Consider the following 22,544-nt stretch of genomic DNA (forward strand, 5'->3'; position numbering starts at 1 on the left):
GAGACGTGCTGGCCGCTCGCAGCGCAAATGGTAATAAGGCGGGGGGAGACAAACGCTCCCCTCCTCCCGATCTGTGAGGGAGCTTGCCCCCACCTATCTGCGTCTAGCAGAGGAGGGGTGTGTGTGTGTGTGTGTGTCTGCGTGCAAGTGTGTCGAAGTGTGCAGCACGATGTCACTGAGCATCTCACAGTGGAGCGGCGGAGTTGACTCAGTTGAGCTGCACTGGCCTGACACACACACACTCTCTCTCTCTCTCTCAGTCTCGCACACACACTCAGCGAGCCACCGTCTCTCTCACTGGCTCGCTCTCGCACACACACACACACACACACACGCTCAGGCGCTCAGTTCAGTTCCTCCGTGGCTGCGGCGGAGTACAGAGGAGTCAGAGAGAGAGAGAGAGGCAAGAGGAGAGGGAAAGAGAGAGGACAGTCGGCAGCACAGACGTTGAGAGAGGGACACATTCACAGAGACAGAGAGAGAGAGAGAGGCTAAGGGAGAGAGAAAAGGAGAGAGAGAGAGAGAGGAGCGGGAGGCAAGGAGAGCTGGATTGCTGGTGGCTCACTCCCACACCTCATCTTCACTTTGCTGGGACAGACACAGAATTGATGGTAAGATAAATTCAAGCTTTTTATTGGCTCGGCTGTTTGCTTTCATGGACGTTTATGGGACTTTTTTTTTTTTAACTGGACTTTAAATATGTTTTTTTGGTTGTTTGACAAATTTTTGGGAAAACAGTGAAACAGTATTTTTAAATTTCACAATTTTTTTTGCTGTATGTGTTTTTTTTTAAAGTCTAGAGTGTACGATATATCTCTGTTGTACTTACAGCACACTATTTGTTGCCTTCTCAAGCTTGAATTTATTTCTGATTGTATTTCTGTGTGGATATTCACTGCTGAGTCTGGTGGTGGCACTTCCCAGGTTGCTTAACTTTTACTTTCCTACTTTTCTTTTTTTTTTCTTCTTCAAATATTACGTGAGTGTGTCCATGTGTGTGCATGCAGGTAAACATGCGTTCCACTGTGTATGTTTGCATCCAAGTGTGTGTTTCTGTTCACTCCGTGTCCAAGTACAAAATGACTGACAGATGGATTACAGCAAAAAGTAAAAAAAGAAAAGAAAAGAAAAGTCAGGCCAAAGGCAACAACATGCACCCCCTCGCCTTAATTCCCATAATCCCCTCCTTTTTTTTTGTTTTACTCCATTCTTGCTCACCTTCTCATCAACCTCCCTCCTCACCTCCATCCTTTTCCTCGTCCCTCTTCACCTCCAGTGCTCCGCTCATCTTCCCCTGTCCAAGACGAGGCCCCCGAGGAAATTCACCACAAGCCCTCTTCTCTCTCCCTTCACGAGAATTAACTCCACATTCACTGCTCTGCCACCGGAGCTGCCAAGAAACCTCACACACATACACACGCACACATACATCTACTTCCTCATCTTGCCTCTTGCTGTTATCCTCCTCAGCAAGCAGGAACCAAGCTAGATTTTTTTAAAAGGCAACATAACCCCAAAAGAACCCACCTTCACTGACTTCTTTTTCTTCTCTCCTCCTTCACACTCCCACATCGCTGCTGCCCTCCCTCTCTGTCTCTCCCTCTCTCTGTCTAAGTCCAAGGAGGCAGAGTTGGATGTGAGAGGCAGTGAGTGTGACACGGTCCCACCAGAGCCCAGCAGAGACCCAGAGTCGCCCAGGCCACCTCCAGCTAAGGCTAACGGACCCACGGACACAGCTGGCATTTGCACGAGCATCATCTCAAGTAGCCACAGTAGTAGTAGCAGCAGCACCACCAGCAGCAGAAGTGGTCTGGGTGGCGTAAGCATCGTTAGCAGCAGCGCTGAGGGAGCAGGCGCGAGCTCCATGCAGTTCAGCACCAGACCGCCTAGTGCTGAGCAGCCGGGCTTCATGGGGACATGGCAGCAACAGAGCACTGACAGCAACCTCCTCTACAGAATGTCCCAGCAGGTACGTCGCTCAGCCTCACCCCTCCATCTTCTCCATCTCTGCCTCCTCCTGTCTTCCTTCTTTCTTTTCCATCTTTAAGGCCAAATGTTCATTTTCCTTCTCCTGATTTGTGTTTACTCTCACAGTATTTACTGGTTCCTGATCCAAGAAAGTGTTGGTGTACGTCTGCATGTGTAGGTGTATGTGTAAGTTCATGTTGGGGTGGGTGGGTGGAGGTGGTGGGGGGAACCAGTGGTTTCGTGGTGTCTTGTTTGTGATATTTTAAGTTAAGAGTCAATTTTGCAGCAGATTTTTTGTAACTTTCCCTTTTCTTTTTGGAACATTGATTTCATGCTTTTTGTGTTGCTCTTTTACACAAACCTGCTGTAAAGTATTTCAATTCATGCATTTTCCCTCTCTCTCTGTCATCTGTCACTTTTTCAAAATTTATTCAATGCATTTGTCATTTTCTTTTATTTTTTAAAAAAGGGCAAAAAATAGCACATTTTATGTATTTGCAAAAACATGTTAATATAAAATTTGCACAGCTTGCGACATGATTCCTTGCCTCTTGTTACACACATGCCTTCTGTCTCAGTAATTGGTGTGAGAGCGGAGAGGAGTTTTAAAAAGCAAGCTATAGGCGTGTTTTGGTAACCCCAGCGCCGATAAAGACTCGGGAAGGGGCACCCCTCTGGGACCGGCTAATTGACTTCGTGTGGCCGAAGCAGGAAGCCCCTCGCGCGGCTACGGAACAGCAAAGGAGCCGTGAATGAATCCTGGCTGGCCAGGAAAAGTAGTGATGATAACAGAGAGCCCGCAGCGGCTGAGGACAGTCGAAGATTTCCTCCCGACATTCCTCTGCTGCTGTCACTGGTGTTCCTCTTCGTTCTGTAGCCTTTTTTTTTATTTTTTAGGTTTTTAATGTCGTCTCTAAAGTTAGAAACATGACAGGGATGAAGTGGTTTCGTTGGATAAATATCAGGTACGGAGAGGGGGGATAGGAATGTCCAGCTCCGAGCAAGTGTATGTGCGCGCGTGTGTGCGCGCGCGCGTGTGTGCTTGTGTGCGTCCGTTCGCGCACACGTCCGCGTGAGGGGAAGACAGTAAAGATAGAGGATGGTTGTTAGGTTGCAGTTAATCATAGCGGGACCTGCAGACTCTCCGTACCATGCACACGCTGTTACGCACTCGGGCCATAGCGGCTCTTGCGCAACAGCTTCGCCGCGGCTCCGTGCTGTAAGTGATGAGAAACATATTCTGTCACCTTGACGGCACTTGGAGTCCGTTTTGTTTTTGTTTTGTTTAACCCCCAGAGGTCGAATCGTGAAGATGAAAACGATGTTTTGGGATTTTTTTTTTTTTTAAAAAGAACAAGAATCCCGGTGTAACTTTTAGTAAAGACACATTTTGTTAAAGCAGCTTTCCACGAAATAGTTTTAGGAGAAAAACAACCTCCACCTTTTTTTTTGTTTTAGTCAGGTTGATCTTTAAAGCCCTCAAATTTATTAGATACGTAAATCAATAGTGTTTCCCTTTACATCCTCACACCTTTCGTGCTTATCACGTTTTATCTTCCCCACCCCCTCAAAATCTTCCTAAAGTAACGATCATGCAAACTATTGATACACGAATTAGTGGATGGGTTGCAGGGGTCAGCGAACCGCTTCTCTTCTCCTCTCCCGGTACGAGCAGGTGGATGGGCCCTTCCGCTCAGCATCTGCTGGGACCCCCACGTTTGCGTCCCCAATCCTTTTTACAAATGCGCACCGTTGTTTCAATATAATCAGCTGTGGGACTCGCTGTTATTTATCCTTCCTCGCACTACTTAGAAGACATCTTCTCATGTTTAGTAGGCATGACATAAATTCTCCGAAGGAAGCCTGTTCCTTGACAGACTCGCCTTATTGGAATCTAACCGATAATGACTTTGTGTTTGCCGAGCCTGGCGCACCCTGGGGTGTTGGAGAGAAATGCGTTATGGGCTTGTGTTAAAAAAAAAAAATACCCCCCATCTCCCGTAAAGATCAACCAGGTGACAGATAGATGCAGGATTTTATAAAAGTTTAGTTACATCACATCTCCATCTGATCGATAGAGACATAAAAAAAAGATTTGTGCGCAGTGCGTTTTGGAGAAGCGGCTGTGATGAGATGCAGGGACATCTCCAAAATAACAAAAACAAAACATAACAACAACAACAACAAAACCCATTTGGCAATACCTTTTGGAATTCCTTGTAAATCAAACACACACAAAGAAGCACTGTCGAAACGTAGGAAATGTCTCTTGTGATAGGAAGGCAGTGATTTTCCTATTTTAAAGCCATCCTGTTAATTACGTAAATAACCTGCGGTTTGCAGCAGGTGTTTGATTAGCTCGTGGACAAGCATCCGTGACTGAAGAGTGCAAAGAAAGTGAAGCACAGACATTTATTTTTTTCTGTTGCATCCAAATTCCGAATCACTAGTTTCATTTTTTTCATCATAAAAAAGCAGCACGTGTCTTATATGGCGTGGAGAAAATTGCTTAAACCTAAAGAAAATATTTAAAAACCACTTTGAATTTAATAAATAATGCCTGTATTGCTGCCGAATTTTAATCGTTTTTCATAGATTTTTATTGGCAATTAATGAATGTATTTATTTCATATTCACTTGGATGTTTTTCAAGACACGAGGCATTTTCTTTTAAAAATATTTGGCCACAGGCGATGCTGTTTGGATTGAAGAAACAAATGAAAAATACAGGTGAATTAAATATTTTTCCTTATGTTTTATTAAATGTGGAGTGTGAGATTGCATATTGATACAATGGTATTTTTTTCCTTTTTCTTTTCTCTTCTTCTTCTTTATTTATTTATTTATTTATTTTTAAATCGTTGCGTGATTTTTCTAAAGCAAACGAAATTAACAGCGTTGGATATTGAGGCATTTGTGCAGTCGAACAAATTTACACCTTTCATAAAAGGCCTTAGTAGGTTTTTAATCTTTGAGCAAACTCTTTTTTTTCTAAGCCACACAGCAGGAGATTTACATCCTCTATAATCCACGCAAGTGTCAACAGGAAAGGGCATAAACAGCATGCAATTTAAATGAAATCAATGAAATGGATTCAATAAATACGACCTATTTTCTCAGCTTCCTCGTGTTAAAAAAAATCAGTGCACATTTTACAAAACACTGCGAGAAGGGAACTCTCCTAATTGCTTTTATGGCGGAAAAAATACAAACATTAGTCGCGAGTGTAATTAATTCCAGGCATTACGGAGTGATAATATTTGGAGCCTTAATTGACCCGCTGCTGTACATGAGTGGCTATGAATATCGACCCTCTGCAAGTTAAAAACTCCAGAGTTAAGTGATACTACGAGTCTAATTGGCTCATCAGGGATGTTTCCTCCACAATACAGCAGCCGGAGGCCGCGTTTCTCTCTCTCCTTTTCCCCCCTTTTTTATTGTCTTCTCCGCTTCAAGTCGGAGGAACGTGGGAACAAGTCAAGGATTAGAGAAGCTTGTAAAAATGTGCCTTCATCTCCACCTGAGGATCTGATGGAGCCACCCAGGCTCGGTGCAGACCTCAAAAGGGGTGGGGGGAAAAAATCAGTGTATATCTCCAGTTTAAAACCATCTCTAAAATAGCCTCTTCCTTTTCTTTTTGCAAGGGTGCTGTAACGCGGCTTCCTTTGAAGTGCGACAGGTCGACTATGGGCCGAGATCTGGAAGAGGTACAGTGGCATTACAGCTTGCCTGACTTCTGTCTGCTCTCAGTGCTGCCTGCTTCATCTCACACCGAGACTCTTTTTATCCACCTATGGACACAGCAGGGGTGGATAACACAGACATATCATTTAAAACTAGATAACACAAAAACGCCAAAAAATTAATTCAAATACCAATAATAATCAGCGTTAAAACAATAGAAATAATAACAGAAATTTTATATCTTATATAGCTTTTTGTGGCAATTTTTTTTCTTAGGATTTAAAATAATATTTTAAACAAACACTCACTCAGATTTGCAGCATTTTATTCTTTCACTGTAGCATTTACAATTTTAGGATATGGAAATTACTTTAATTTAATGTCAGTAAATTAAATTTATAACTAATATATATATATTTATATGTCTTTTTTAATTCTTACAAATCTGCTGGCTTCTTGTCTCCAAACATCCTCTCAAAGATTTGAAAGCCTGACTTTATTTCCTCTAATATTACAATTTTTCTTTCCATTTCTCTTCCTTTTCCTCTTTTTGTCATGTTTATTTATTTATTTATTTCGCTTGGATCAACATCACAGTCCTGTTGGTTGATTTTCCCTTGTTCCATATATTTCGTTAAAGCGTTGTGCAGCCAGCCCAGCGCTGTCTGTTTATGCCAAACGGTTGGAAGTGAATTCTGTTAGCGCTCAGAGCATGATGATGGACATATTTGTGGAAAAACATGCTCTGCTTTGTTTTGTCTGACTGAAGAAATTAGGTAGATATTATCCTCTTCAGCGCAGTTCAGAGTAGACGCTAATCTGCCTATTAACACAATGATAGATTTATAGCAGTGTGTGTGCGTGTGTGTGTGTAGGGAGGCTGGAGGCAACCGTTGTTTTGGTGGGGTAAAGTCGTGTTGTATGTTGCATATGTGGTGCATATGCATTGCTTCTTACTGTTGTGTTGGACTTGGAGGCAGTGATTTGATGCATATGTGTAGAATTACCCACAATCGGTGAACGTGTGCGCATGTGTGTGGTTACACTCGCTGTTATTATTTCCATGTCTGTCTTTGATGGGTCGTTGCACACGGAGCATATGGATGTCTATACATACATGTATCTGGTGTCAAGTGTGTGTCTGTGTGTGTGTGTGTGTGTGTGTGTGTGTGTGCGTGACGTTTATGTGTGCGCTAAAGAGTTGGTGTCTGTGGGTTTGCCATTTATTTTTCTGAGTGGGTGGCTAAGCACTCATATGCCAGTTGTGTGAGTGTAAGCGTGTTACTAAGGATGTGAGAGTGTGTGTGTATCCTCCCTGTGTGTGTGTGTGTGTGCGTCTCTGTGTATTGGATCGGGCTCCATGTGTGTGCGGGTGCGAGGTGAAGTGTCTCTTGGCTGGCCCTGGCTGGAGAGCTGGAGGAGAGCAGAGGTGAAAGAGGAGATTTGCAGAAAAGACACGCACCACTTCCCCCATTACTACTTTTTCTTTTTCTTCTTCTACTTTTACGTCTTTGTCTCTCACAGCTTCTTCTTCTGCCCTCGCTTTTTCAGCCCTCTTCCTCTTCCCCTACCTTCACACTTTCTGCTCTGTGTCTTCTTCGCCACTGTCTTTCTCACTTGAAACTCTTCACCAGCAGCAGATCGAATGCTCAAAGACGAAATCAGATGGTTTTTATGCAGCTACTGTCTTTGCACAAAAGGCTCCTGAGACTAAATCTGTGTAACTGGGGAACATTTTGAGCGTGTTCACTTTATATACCGTGCAGGATTACGACTCATCATAAGACACAAGGACAGAAGAAGCACAGTGTTTTCTTGGTTATGCCTTTTTAATCAGTGTTTTGGTCTGGTAACCTGACTGGAAAAGCTTCAAAGCTTCAACAGAATAGATGACCCTGATAAAGCGCTTATCCCTCGATCTAAACTTGTCCTCTTATACTGCCTAATTCACGTATTACTGCTGCGCACCAGTTAAGAACATCCAGATAACATAGGCAGAGCTGAGAATGGACGCTGTGATTTTTGAGCGAGCTGGCATCCAACGCAGTCTTTGTGTGTATGATGATGCGTTTTGTAAAGGCGGCGTTATTTCTGCAGGAGAGCAATACGAGAGTAAGACCGAGCAGGAAGGTGGGCACGGCTACTAGTATATTTGCTGTATGCGTGCTCTAGTAAGAGCCCATCTGGTTTGATGAGGTGGGAGGATGCACAAGGTCCCATTCATGCTGCGGTCCCCACTATATTTACCCAAGTGCCAACCAGGGAGATATGACGTCCACAACATTTTTACTTTAAACTAGTTCCAACTGGCGTTTCAAAATCTTTTTCTCTCAGAAAGTGCATCGCCCAGTATGTCTGAAGGTACATGTATACATACGATAACTATGCCAGCTTTTTAAATTTCTGTTTTACATACTGCTTGTCTAGTGGGTAACATCAATAGCCACGCTTTTAATTCCACCATTTTCCACTCTATTTCTTGGACAGTTGACTGACTCTTCACGCGTGCACATATATTCTCCTTTCTTTCACTCACCATCTTAAAATCCGTATGATAGATTTTAATTTTCAATTCATTTATATGCTGTCCTTTCAAAAATAAAATACGGCACCCTGATCTCGTGTATCTCAGGTCAGGCAGGAACCTCTATAGCTGTGCAATAATGCCCTGCAGGCCCAGCGTTATGGGTAAGCACTGACCCTGACTCTGTGTGCAAGACCTGGGGCAAACAACGATCAATAAGCATCATGTGAGCATCACTCACAGGCTCCATGTCAGCTGTTTCCTGTTTGTCCTGAGGAGACAGGTGCCTCACCACCATGGTGAATGGGGGGGTCTGTATCATATGGAAGCATAGGGTGCATTTTATGGGTGAGGAGCGATAGAAATGCACAGCCATATGCTCTGGCTTTATCAGTGGGATGAGTGGTAAAATCTACTGGAGCTGAGTCTTTCCCAGGGACCTCTCTTACTCTTGTGTGGGCATGTAAAATCAAAGAAATACAGTATTCCATTTCCTTCTGTTGTTCTTTATTTATTGCGAGTCGCTTTTTTTTGACAAAGTCAATCAATAAAATACCAGTAATCTGAGTAGAAGATGTCAACACCGCGTAGCACTGAGGAAATTCATGAAGTATTTCAGGCCAGAAAGATTTACGTAGGTTTTATTCATTTGGAATAAATCAGCGTGGTTATTCAAAATGTGAGCTATACTCAGCAGCACATGTGTGTGGGGTGTGTGTGTGTGATTAGTTTCTTACGGCACTGGGAAAATGGTTTACAGTGTTATGTATTTTTAAATACAACTGTTGTCATGTAGATTGCATTGAAACGCTTTATGCTGTTTTTTTTTTTTATCTGCTGATGTCCGCGTAAGCAGTGGAACACCCGTCTTTTTACTGTGTTTTTCCTTCTTTCATTTTCCACGTGTCTTTCAAAACACGGCTGTGAGTTATTTGTCTTTGGGCAGTTTCCTGCAGTACGGTGAAGTCGCCGGTGTGAAGAGGAAATGTGTGTGTTTGAAGGGCTAGTCGCTCAGGATGTCACCACCCCACCACTGGCTAATGAGGGGGACATGAATACAGGGCCAGGGCAGCAGCACACACACACACACTGACACGGCAGGAATGCAGCAGCTGTCACCGGGATCCAGGCAGCTATAAAAGGCTTGAAGTGTAGTTCTTGTAAGTGTGTGTTTGTGCGAGTGGTATTACCAGGGGTTGCTGTGGCGTCGAGAGCTGGGAAAGGGACGGCGCTGCCACAGGTGACCCGAGCCACCAGCGGGGTGGACCATCAGAAATCTATTTATTTTGCCTGTGGTATTTTAAGACGTGGCCATATGGTAGAGACATTGTTCTGTATCCAGAGGAAGGTGACATTAGGTGTGACCTGTGCTAAGTGACAGGAACTTGGGCATACTTTCACCATGGCTTCTCCCTTTTCCTGTTATTCCTCAACTCCTGTTATTTTGTTTTCCTTGGAGTTGCGCCAACGCAGCGGGCAAATCGAAAGCCTACTATTTTTACATCCGTCTTTAAGGACCCCTGTCTATTCGCTCTGCCTGCCAATTTGCCCCATCAGCAGTGGCAAAGAAGAAGAGCTCTCAAGGCACCGAGCCTTTCATTTTTCTGTTGGCGATGTAGCTAATGCTGTCACTGTTATTTGAAAAAGCACTCAGAGTGAATTGCTATTATTATTGTTAAAACCATCATCATCAGGCTTATTTATGGTTATGGATAATGATGGTAATTTTGTTCAGGTTTCGCACTTGACTCTGTCTCTTTCTTCTGCTAATCTGACATATACTGTGTGTATGGGTGTGTGTGTGTGCGTGCAGGCCTACTGTACAGTGCTGTGTGTTGGCAAATTACCAAAGTTGTTGTTCAAAGAAAATGGTTTTTCCAAAAGGTAACACAGATTTCATGTCCACAATTCACATGTGAGGTGAAGAGAGCTGCACTCAGGCAAGAATAAATATGTTTCATCTTTTAATGAATACATGGAACCGTGTCTGTGAACGGTGGAGGTGGAGGAGGCTCCCCCCCCCCCCTTTCACTATTTTCTGTTTCATTTCATTTCTTTCTTCCTTTTTTTCCTCCTCTCTTGTGCTCCAATGTTTTATTCTCCATCTATCTCCCCGCTCCGTTCTGTTCTGTCTCCAACTTACCATGGAGGTTTGATTGCTCGAAGCCCAGGGAGGATTTTTTAGGGAGGTTCTGGAGAAGGGAGGCTAGTGGTACAGGCTGTGGTAGGCTTGTAGCCAATGTACATAGTGCGCACGTATTACACATGCACGCACATACACACAGATATAAAGTACAGTGATTTTCTTTGTGCAGATTGTGTAAATTGCTTCTTAACAATGCTGTCATTTTAACCCACTGAATAAAAAGCCTCTAAACTCGAGTCTAAACCCGTTAGCTACTTTTTTCCCTCTCGCCTTCTTTTTCCTTGTGAGCAAAGTGTTAAAGCAACATGTGTAAGCGTTTGTTTGTGCTCTCTGCTGACTTTGTAAAGATGTTTGCGCTGTTGGATTAATAACGTTTAATGGCCACTGTTAAATGCAGCTGCATTGGCATCCCACAGCTTGTGTTTTTTTCTGGCAAGCTGAGACTCTGGGTGGCTTTTTGTTTTTGTGAGTACGTGTTGTGTGTGTGTATGCGCCCGTGCAGTGAAATACTGCTGTGTGCGTGCGTGCGTGTATGTATGTGTGTGTGTGTGTGTGTGTGTGTGTGTGTGTGTGTGTGGGCTAGATAGAAGAAGCATTGTGTGTTGTCACTGAGCATACCTGTTCATTTAAGTGTGACATCCCCCCCTTCCCCCAACAACCCCACACCCCCGCCACACACACTCACAACAGAAAATGACTGAACGTGATCACATATTGAGCAGCAGTGTCTGTAATGTCAGTTAAGTCACAAATGATCTAATTTGCCTACCGTGATTGACATCAATTGGTCAACCCAGTGGTGGCGAGCCACCATGAATGACCTCTGGCGTCACACTTTCTGGATATTTGTTGTGCGACTAAAGCAAACAGCTGGATGGAGTGAGAATTCTTGTAAGGAAAACGCAGTTTTTGTGTGTGTTAAAAGTGGAAGATGTATCTCCGTTGTTTACTTGTGCACTGGCAGGCACACAAGCGGCCCCACAAACACACACACACACACACATATATATATATATATATATATATATATACGCTTGCTTTCTTGGTGCTGATGTTTTCTCTGTAAATGGCCTGAGCTGCCTCTTCCTTTGTCGGGAAACACTCTTAGCGATAAGTGCTTTGTTAGAGCTTTGTCTGCTGCATGATGTGTGTGACTCTGACTAGCATTTAATATTTTATGGCATTTAATCTATTTGATATGTTTCCGCCAAATCCAAAGGAAAAAAAAATCTGCAGCTTTTGTTTCTTTTATTCAGGCCATTACCTCACAGCTTGTTGATCAGTTTAGATTTGTAAAGGGTGGCCGAAAAGGATTTATCACCTAGATTTACCGCTGTTTTTCATCATAAATTCACCATCTTGTCCATTGCTAAAATCCCATTAGGGCAAAGGTGATCCTTTCTGCCTGATCAATGAGCGTAAATAATACAAAATGTCATTAGAAATGACACTATTTAAAGAGCAGTGGAGTTTACAGGATGCGGCGGCGAAGATAGTGCTTTATGACAAAGGAAAAGAAAAGGAGCCGACAGCTTGTGCATCAGTCAGAAGGTGAGGAGGAGGCTCTCTTTGAGATCAATTGGTAATAGGCTGAAGTCACAGAGGCGATTAGAGGCGTCGACTTGCCTGTGTTGTAAATGCTGTCAGATCTGTTAAAGGAAGCCTAATACCTCTCAGGTTGAAAGCTGTAATAACATCAACTGTAACTGAATCCGCAGGGAAGTGCAAGGGAGACTGCGTGTGTGCGAGTGAGTGGAAAAGGACTGGTGAGGAAGGCGAAAGTGTTTCATTCTGTGTAGATTACATAGGTTTCTCTGTATGTGTTTGTGCGCGCATCTGTGCGTGTGGTGTGTGTGTGTGGGTGAGTGGTATAAAGCGGTGGCAGCATGCATAAAGGCGAGAGCCGCGGGGTTGCTCCTGGCATTCTTTTGGCCACCAGATGCCTGTCACTGCTTTAAGGAAAAAAAAGAGCAAGGGGATGAGAAGGAGAGAAGGACAAAGATGAGGAGAGGAGGGAGGGCGAGGAAGGGAGGAGGGGGGTGTTGGGGGGCAGCCACCGCTGTTCAAATCATGTCACGTAGCGCTAATTCATCCAGCCTCATTAGAGAGAGGGAAGGGACCGGAGAGGGCCTCTCTCAGGACAGGGGCCCGGGCTCAAACACACAGCCACACACAGATATATGCATACACTTAGTTTTCCTCTCTGGCACATACTTACACACAGATACAATTTCGCTGTTCCTCTCTCTCACACACACACACAGACACACACACACACTCGCAGGCATACATACACAGATGACACTGGCACATGGCGCAGTGCGGGGGCAGTTTAGGGAATAGAAAATTGCCTTCTCAGGAAGGCCCTGGCCAATTAAGGACCTGACCGTATTGAATGTCAAGTGTTAATTTAGTCTTACCCCCCCAACCCTCCCTCAAACCATCCCCCCACCCTCACCCCTCAATTTCCCAGCAGTCCTTGTTGTGGGGGGGTGGAGGGTGGGACTAGGTGTTGTGTGTGTGTGTGTGTCCCAGAGATGAGCAAATACATGTCAAGCCAAAGTTGATTGCCTGCTCCGTATTATGTGTCGCAGGCAAGTGGCAAATGTGCTCCCGCCTTTTAGCCTCCCGCGTACCCCCTGAGGGACTCTGCGATGGAAGGAGGAGGAGAGGAGGAGGATTAACTGTACCGCAGTGATAAGAATGGGGGGGGTTTACACTAGGGAACGAGGGGGCGGGGGGGTGAAGGGGACAGAGAGAGAAGTAGAAAGAGGGCAGAGGGTTGGTTTGATCTCATAGGACTGGGTGGTGACTTTGATAGTTTTTTAATTGCCTTCAATGCGCAGAGGTGATGTCTCTGGAAAACATTCTTGGAATAAATAGTTTTAAAAAGAGAGCGGGCGAATTTCCGAAAGTTTAGCCAGCTGATTATTTAAGAAAACGGAACGCATTTTAACTTTATGAAAAACTTTAAATGATGCCAACGTGTTGGCTTTGCTCTAGACTCGCTGCCTTTGGCGTGATCCAGGGGTAGACAAGGTTGTCTCTGAGTTGGACTGATGGTAAATGCCCACCTCCATACCTCCATGATCTAATAGACATCCACTTAGTCTTAATGGCCAGATTCCCTTTCTTCTCTAGTGATGACTGTTGCACTCTTTAAAGGTGTAATTGCCAGCTTGTCTTTCCTATCACTCCCCCTTCACCAAAAGCCTCTTTTTGCCTCTCATGTTCACTACCGTCCTCCCAAGACAGAGGGGAGCATTTCTAAGAAAATAAATATTAATGCTCTGCTTGCATTCACAACAAAGCCAATTCTCCTGTTTTAGCCAGCCCTCTGGCTACATTTGTTAGTGAAAGGCTCTTTGTTTTACATTCGTCTCGGTGCATTTACATGTGCGCCGGAGTTTGTGTGTGTCCGGTGATAGCAGTGATCTTGTGAAATTGAATAGAGAGGGCGAGTATTGATCATTTACCCCTGTGTGTTATTAGTGCCTGCTGCTACTGACATAGAGAATGTGAACCACCGGCACAAATGCAAACTGACAAACATACACACACACCTATACATACACACTTTGCTATGTTTACTGAAGAAATACAGTATGTTGTTTGCATGTTGTGACAAATGTAATGCATTCCATCATAGGGGAAAAAGTATACTTTCCCACTACATAATATTTTATGGAAATATCAACATTATTGCCCAGACCCGGTGGTGGAAACCTGTAAAATTACAGCTCTAGTAGTGTTATGACGGACTGGGTTATGTGTCAATGACTTATATGCGTCAAGGGTCTTTTCAAATGGGGCCAATTTTTATGCTCTCTGCTCACGCGCAGCCACACGCAAATTTATTATTACAATCTGTTTTTTCAATCTCCCGTAAGTGATAACAAGTTCTGAGTTCACAGAGGTTATGGTGAAATGTAATTCGGGCTCTGATCACTGATATTCAAACAGCCACCGTACAAGCCTCCAGGGCCAGGGGAGGGGTAGGGTGTTAAAGCCAAGTGTAAGTGCTCTGTCTTTGGGTAGACATGGACATCGGCAGGGCTTCTGGAGCTCCAGTGAGACGGGGGTTGAGAAGTCTGTCAAGCCCTAATTGATCACCCTGACCTGGGGAACTAAGTACCAGATGAAGGGGGTGCAGAGGAATGCAATAGATAAGGCTAAAGGGAAAAGAAAGAAGCGGGGGGAAAAGAAGAAATTGTGCGACCGGTGACTTAATCTCTCTGGACTGGTCATTTCCCCCTCCGGATGATAGATACAGTAGGCCTAGCGTGTGACACAGATGGATAATGCAGGCGTCTGGGGTGATAGAGTTATAAATTAACACATTACTGGACCTTAATGTGGACTATTGTGGACGACCTCACACCACCATCATCAACCCTCCAGGCGCACAGACACACACAAACACGCCTCCAGTTTCACTGATGCGTCTAGCTGAGCTCAGGGTGCGGATTGTTCTCCTCAAGTGGCATTGATTTGTTAAAGTGCTGAATTAGCAGGATCAGTCCAGTTGCTGGTCTTTCTTCTATTTTCTTTCCTTTTTTTGATTTGACAATTTTACCCTTTTCCCCCCCTCTTTTACACCATCCTTGTTACTTCTCTCGCCTTACTCAAACGCTGATTTTCCCTCCTTTTCTGCTCTGTTTCCACATTCTTGACTCCTCTCCCCGTGTGAAAGACATTCACACACTCTTTTACTGCACAGACACAAGTGCTCCAAACTTTGCTCCCTCGGTTGTCCTGGCTTTTTCCTCGAGTCCTCTCTCCAGCTGGAAGGTCTCACCTAAAGAGAACAGTTGGTTTTTCTCTCCTTCTCGTGGCCCACACTATGCTCGCTAGCCAAAACTGTTGTGTCCCTGAGTTTGAGACTTAAAGGGGGAAGTGGTATGTGTGTGGTTGGGGATTGGTATTTAATAGCCAGACATACAGAAGAGTTAATATCCAGAGCAGCAGTAGCCTGCACATTGTAAGGCCACACACAGTGACAAGGTTCTGAGCAGCTCGCTGTATTTAAAACTCACCCCGCTCCTGTGGAGCGAGGCAATGGCTTATACATCCACAGGGTAACCGCAGCGAATTCCACCGGTGTGAATGTCATTCGACAACAAATGAGTGCTTCTGGAAACCGAGCGGTGTACAGTAAGGGTCACTGGTCTCTCTGTCTGCTGAATGTGGAGTGCTGTGTTATACTTGGGCTTACGAGTGGGACAGGCTGTCTGCTTTCTGAGGCCGAGTCCCTAGCCAAGAGGTGCAGATTTGTTAGTGTCTGCTCCATTATCACCCATCACTCTCATGGTTTGTTGTATTGAGTGCAAGTGCATGAGAGAGAAAGTGAGTGAGCGGAGTAACCGGAGACTGTCCCCCCACTTTCTAGTTTTCTGTAATTCAGCCCAACAGTTAACATCTGGTGACCAGTGACTGACCTTCTTGTGATTTCACACACAAACACACACGCACACTAAGAGTCGGACTGTATCCAAGTGATGAGTGAGTGACCACCCATCTACCCCTCCTCCCCTGCCAAGTATCCATCTATGCCAGATCCCCAGCCACAAGTCCGTTCCCTCACTGCGCATGACTGGCCGATGAAAGGTTGATGGGCGACTGGTCTGCTCATAGTATCAATAAAATACTCAATAATGTGCCAGAAAAACACCTAAGAGTAGAAAGCACCTAAGCACACATACAGTACACACTGGTGCAAACACACGTGCACCTCACTGTGGCACAAAAAGCAAGCACAAACCTCACTAGCTAGTTTGCATGTTGACATGTTAATCTAATCCTTTAATCCTTATAAAAAGTTTGAGTAATTTAGCCAATTGTTGGTTTTGGAAGTTTAAATGGCTACACTGACAACTTGTTGGCTCCTCCTTTCATATGTTGTGTTTTGGCAGTCTTATATGACATCAAACTGAACGTCTCTGGGTTTTAAACAGTTTTTTGTTTTTCTGATTTTACAGACCAAACTGTTAATTGGTGAACTGAAGCAACAAATGCCAGATTTATCGATATACCATAACACAAATAAGAATGATACTAATACAGTGGTCTGCAAAAAAACAAAAACAACATGGAATGAGAAGTATGTCTGGTTGATAGGAAAGGCCAGCCGTTGATTATGTGAATACAGTGTGTTTGTGTGTCTTCTCTGCTGGGTGACAGGGGAGTGAGCAACACAGTTAGAGGCAGAGCAGAAGTGATACATGCCTCGCTGCACTGGGTCACGACCTTTGTCGCCCTTGGCTCGTCTCTGTGCCACATGTTTTTGTGTGCAATAGCATGTCAAGGAGTCACTTGTCCCTTCAAAGGAAATGGGAAGTACCTCGGTTCATGCAATCCAGGGGAACAAGGATTATGCAAAGAGGTGAGTCACAGGGAGGGCGTAATGGCAGCGTGATGTTGTGACTAAAGCTCTCCGTTCAAGTCAAACGGGGGGGGGGATTTCAGGGAAAGACACAGGGGTAAGACCTGACGTGTGACGGGAGGGTGACTGCACAAAAAGAAAAGAAAAAAGCAGACAGAGTGACAGAGAGCGACAAAGTGAAAATGCCAGTGTAGCATCTCAGTAAGAAAAAAACACTTAAAGTGAAGGATAGTGAGCGGGGATGCAAGAAGGCAGCCAGGGGACTGAAGAAGAGAGATGGGGGTGGGGGGGAGTGAGGCTGATGCATTGTGACAGTCACTTAGAAGGATTTCACTTCCCCTAAACTGTGGCTTGAAGGAAGAAACACCATAAGTTGGGACAATTATGGTCTGAAGGAGATATGACAGGACACATGTGGAGCCGACAAGGGAGGGAGGAAGGAAGGAAGGAAGTTAACCAGAGAGCGCACGCGTGCACGTATCTATCCTCAGGAGAATGCAATCATATCATTTGCTTGTATGCTCGTGGATTGTTCTGTATATGTGCACTACATATACTACCCAAGTATCGTGTGTGTTTCTTTGTGTGTGTTTGCCTATGTGGGGCCACAGAAGGGTTCTCGCTTGGTGCACACCATGTCTGGGAGAGCCAGCATCTCGCTCCTCATGGTACAGTGTGTTACCACATTGCCTCCCTCATTCCTTCACCTCATGTCTGTAACTTAACCTAGTGACGAAGGGCAGGAGGGGGAGAGGGAAAAAAAAGAAAGAAGAAAAGCACAAGAAGCTGGAGCGCAATGTTGCCAAGAAAATAGGCCCCTTATTTTGTCTTTTCTTTGGTTTATTTGATTTTGGCCTTTTTGCATGTTAATAGTTTTTTTTGTGTGTGTGTCGTAGCTCTGATAAGTGTCCCTAATGTTCTTTTTGCTGCAGTACATTTTGTTACCCCTGCGCAGAAAGCTCTGCCAAGAATGTCACTGTAATTTGAGTGTAAGTGGATTCCAAGAAATACACTTTTCCTGTTTCATTGAGTCGTTTTGCTTTCAGCGCTATTATGTCCTTCGTGCGAGTGAGGCACTGGCGAAATTGTCTCTCGGTTTTTCTCTGGCTTGTGTCTTTCTGCGTGGCACCTACCGCTACAGTTCACCGACAGTTCTGTTAATTCTCTTTCCATTTGTGTGACTCTGTGTGTGTGTAGACAAATAATGGCAACAACAACAAAAAAAGTTTCCATTTAGAAAAATGCACCACACATGACTACAAGCTAATTTAAAAACTCCCAAACACATCTCCTGTATCTTGTGTACAATCTGTAGTTTTAATGCATATGTGACATTTTTACAGGTAGGAGGAAATGAAATCTTTGCTATTCACACTTTGTTAGCAGGTACAAGAATATCAAATACATTATCAAATAATAACCATTTACAGCTCTGATCAACGCTTAAAGACAAGGATTAAAAAAATGGATTGAGATATTTGGATAAGATGAGCGCTGCCTTCAATCCACTGCTGCTAATGAGTCACACGTTTCCTCTGGAGAGCTGCATAAACGAAGCTTCCAGCCTTCTGTCCTTGCCACCTTCCCTGTTTGTGCTACTCTCCGCTCATCAGTATGGCAGTTGTGTTTGCTGAGCTGGCTTCTGATAGACTTTTGTTTGGTTGGGTCATTTGAGATTTGGTATTAGCTCTCTCTCTCTCTCTCGCTCTCTCTGTCTCTCTCTCCTGTGGGTTTTATTCAGATGCACCTCCAGACTGTGCTGAGGCTGTGCTATGTTAGGGATTGATGGAGGAGGGAAGGAGGGGGAGACTGGGACAGAGGCTGACGGGTATTAGACCCCTGAACACAGCTGGGACCTCTACTATGAAAGAGATGGTAATGACCGTCTGTTAGCATTAGAGAAGATGGGATGAAAGAATGGCCAGAAAACCCATAGAGAGAAGACTTAGCCACTGTGTCAAACCTGAGCCTGAAAGTACCTTTGCCACCTCTGGCTGTCCCGAGGACGAACGGCAGTGGCTAATTTTCAACTGATTTCACTTGCAAACAACAGCACAGAAGTAAGAGGAATTCATACAGGGAATTAATTATCATTAATAAAAAAAAATCCTGTTTGTATTTATGGAGATCAGCATCTCAGAGCCCAAAATAGTTTTCTAGTAAGGCCGTATTTGGACAGAAAATATGTCAAAAAGTTTTATAAATTTCTAGGAGACCACTGGATTGGCATTGCTTTATCTCAGACTCTTTTAACTTTTATTCCAGTGTAACTTCAGCCAGTGTGCTGTTCAATATATGCAAGCTTTTCTATGTCAATGCTGATGGTATTTTTGTCTTATGAATTTTAAAGTTTTCCCCTTTTAAGTCCACCCATCTTACGAGCTTCAGCAGAAAGAAAAAAAAATGGTACCTAGATAAAACTCATCCTCCTGTGTGTATTTTTCAATAAGTGGGTCATGATTTCTGGGAAGACACACTGCTTCTGACTTTTTCAGATGTCTTTTTTTCTTTTTGGTGCTCTGGTCACCTCAAAGCGAGGGTCATTTATTTCCTTTATAATCGAGAGAAAGGCAGCCATCTCTGCAGCTGATGTTCTCCAGAGCTGGTCAATTCAAACCAAAAAGCGCTCCAGGGCAGAAGAAAAATACCCAAACTTGGTTTTTGTGTAAACTGTCCCTTTAACACAACCGCACGAACACAGCTCACCTTTTTACATGTTGTGCTATTTTTGGTGTGAACGTTCTCAAAAAAAACCCCAAAAAATTAAATGAATAAAAAACTTTCTAAAGTAAACAGAGTAGGGCAGGAGATCCCAAGAGTTTCACAAATTGTTATGTTTACGGTATGTTTAATCACAGTGTTTCGACCTACCCTAGCTTAGCTGAACCCATGCTTTGGCAGTTATTAGCCTATAGGTATGAAAAAAAGGCTGCTTCCCACTCTTTAGTGCATATTACCCATACCTCCTTGCAGCAGTCATTACCCATGACAGGGGTCAAGAAAGGTTGTGGCCTAAGCACTCCATCGACTATGGAGTCAATAAAGGACTCGTGTCTGCCCACAGTGACCTTTATAGTGATCTATTTAAGTGAGCGAGCAATATATGTTTGTATGTCGGTGGTGTTTGTGAGAAAATTACAAGTCAGCGCATTACCCGTGACCCATGCTGTGACTTGCTGTAGCTTCAAAAAAAAAAAAAAAGGTGGCTTCACTTTTACAGTAAGATGTGACTTCACTGGAAACACTCAGTGTTTGTGAAGGTAGAGCCCTGAACTGAAGAGCAAACATTTTTCTAGCCCCAAGTCCAGTTTAAAAAAAAAAAATGTAAGCACCACCAGCAGCAGCGGCAGCTTCCATACAGTCCGCACAAGCTTAAATAATTTATCTCCTCTTGCTCTCCTTGATTTCTTTCTCTCTCTTTCCATGTGGCTCTCTGTTGCTGCCCCCCTCCCCTCCCCCCTCCTTTTAGCACATGCTTCATTTGTTTGCTTTGAGGAGCTAAATCTTGTTTGCGCGTATTAATAAGTCAAGGCGGATTATGCCCCCACCGCCACGGCCCCTGTAGCGTCCTAGCCCTCTCTGCTTACGCTGTGTTTGCGGCTGGGTGGCTCTGTTTGCAGAATGCCCCCCTCCCCTCCACCACCACCATCCACCCGCCCAACTCCATACCAGAGAGGCCTAGCGCGCTCGGCTAATTAGATTAATTCCGATGCCTGTAATGATTGCTCGCCATCTTTTTTTAATGACTGGTGCATATCAAAGAACAGTAAAGCATGCTACCAGCAAAGCCTGCTCCCAGTCCTCCAGTGTGTCAGACCCAGTTGGGGGCACTAGCTTAGTGTTTGAGAGTTAGCATATTGCCATTGTGGGTGTCTGTGTGTGTGTACATTTGTGTTACTGCAGGCTAAGAAAGAAAGAACATGTGTTCAGCTTAGCCTCTGCCTGGCCTCTTAAAAAAATTAAACAAATTAGGAAATATAAATATAAATCATCAACAAATGAATACAATGATCATTTTTTTATTGTTAGTCTGAAGCCTGTTATTTTGGTTATGAAGCAAAATAGCTTCAGAAAAAAATGATTATTAGTGTCACTTTTAACTTGCTTTGTTGTCCCTGTTTCCTCGTCACTGTGAGAAAAATCAAACGTAAACTGAATGTCATTAAGCATTAAGTCTCAGCTTACACCTTGCCATCCCTGAGCAAGTGTGTTCATCATCCCTCTTTATGCATTTGAGATGTTGCTCATCTTTAATAGATAGATCTAAGTCTCTTCCCTCTTTTTTCACCCCTCTGTCTCTTGGCCCTGTAAAAAGGAGTATAAATATTTGAGAGGCAGGCAGTTCAAAAGTGGGGAAAAAGGGGGCATTTAGCGTAACCACTTGGAAACACAAATGTGAAATGAGAGACTGTGAAGAGTAAAAGGAGGGATGAAAGGAGAGGCGCAAGATCATGAGGCACGAACCAGAACTCATTCCGAACAAAGTGTCTATGTGCGTGGTTCTTCTCCAATTTTATTCTTCTCTTTTGCTCACGCGCTGAATAAATATGTGCAACTAACATTTCTCTCAGTGTCTCTCTCAATCTCTCTCTCTCTCTCTCACTCACACACACACACACACACACACACACACACACACACACACACACACACACACACACACACACACAAGGCAGATTTCGATAAAATATTAAAGGAGGTGTTTCCTGTAATTATAGCACTGTTTGCCTCTGCCTCAAAGCCTGATCTGTAATTAAACAGGATTGCACACACATACGCCAAGGTAAAGCACGCACAAACACACCTCCAAGCTGCCAGACACACACACACGCACACGGTGAGGACTTGTGAGTAGATCACTCTAAATCAGACTCTCACATAACACTTGCTCAAATTTGTACACACGCACACTCATTGGACTCATTCATAGACAAGTGGTCAAACACATTGAGCTCTGAGCAAACACACACTTCCACTTCATCACGCGCACACACTTTTATCTCACTCCCACAAGGAAGAAAAAAAAATCTGCACTCTGTAAAATGCTATCTTTCCCAGACTCCCTATTGTGATGTTATCTCCATAACTATCCATATATTGATCCACCTCACTCTTCCCTCCTCTTTAATTCTCTCTCCATCTGCCCCCACCACCACCCCTCCCTCCAACCCCTCACCCACCTAGCCCTTATCTAATCTGGCTATGCCACTAATGGCAGCCATTCCCAGACATGAACAAGTGCCATAATGTGCTCTGGTAAGCCGTTATGATGTGAAATGACCCTATTGATTGGCTTGCATCCCCACTGACAAAAAAGAAGTGGCGGCAGTCACTTATTACTGTTAATGAGCTGTGGGATGGGCCCTAAGTGGCATGTCGCACACGCACGTGCGTGCTCGTATGCGTGCGTGCACACCAAAACACACGCGTGTGCATTCAAATGCACGCACGCGTGCTTTGCATAATTGTAGCAGCATTACTCCTACCTGTCTGCGTCCCGCCACATTGCAGCTCGTTAGCGATGGGAGGTCCCACCGAGTGGGCGAGTGACGAGCTTTTAATGGCTGCCACTTGCCATTGTCATGTCGTGTTTTCGATGGCTGTTGCATCTGTTTCTATTTTTGCATCTGTTGTACACACCTGGTGTGTCTTTAATGAACAAAGCAAAACACTGCCACTTAGTCTGACAAATGATACAAGCTTTGGTGTTCTGAGTACAGCATGTTAAAGCACAGGAGCCCAGATGTGAGCTGATGTAGGCAGTGTAACTGGAGCTGTAGCGGCGGTAAGTGTAACATTGGAGAAAACAAAACTTGGAGGGCTGGTTAGACACCAATGTG

The 22,544-nt window shown here is 44.2% G+C and overlaps 1 protein-coding gene across 5 annotated transcripts in view; it reads left to right on the top strand.

Moving 5' to 3' along the window:
* bnc2 (basonuclin zinc finger protein 2) overlaps nucleotides 1–22,544 on the top strand; it is a 170,271-nt gene that overhangs the window by 77,393 nt on the left and 70,334 nt on the right. For 2 of the 5 annotated variants that reach the window (XM_085276651.1, XM_085276656.1), the window contains exons 1-3: nucleotides 202–611; nucleotides 1,616–1,969; nucleotides 5,613–5,675. In XM_085276651.1, the coding sequence (XP_085132777.1) occupies nucleotides 609–611; nucleotides 1,616–1,969; nucleotides 5,613–5,675 (420 nt within the window). In that variant the 5' untranslated portion in view covers nucleotides 202–608. Of the gene's footprint in view, nucleotides 1–201; nucleotides 612–1,615; nucleotides 1,970–5,612; nucleotides 5,676–22,544 lie in introns of those variants that run through there. The other 3 variants (XM_085276652.1, XM_085276654.1, XM_085276653.1) reach the window with 2 other exon arrangements.

The sequence above is a fragment of the Mchenga conophoros genome, linkage group LG6 (genome assembly GCF_057382185.1).
Source record: "Mchenga conophoros isolate Kocher_MC1m ecotype Shallow Benthic linkage group LG6, M_conophoros_male_GT1.1, whole genome shotgun sequence".
In the NCBI taxonomy this organism is placed as follows: Eukaryota; Metazoa; Chordata; class Actinopteri; order Cichliformes; family Cichlidae; genus Mchenga; species Mchenga conophoros.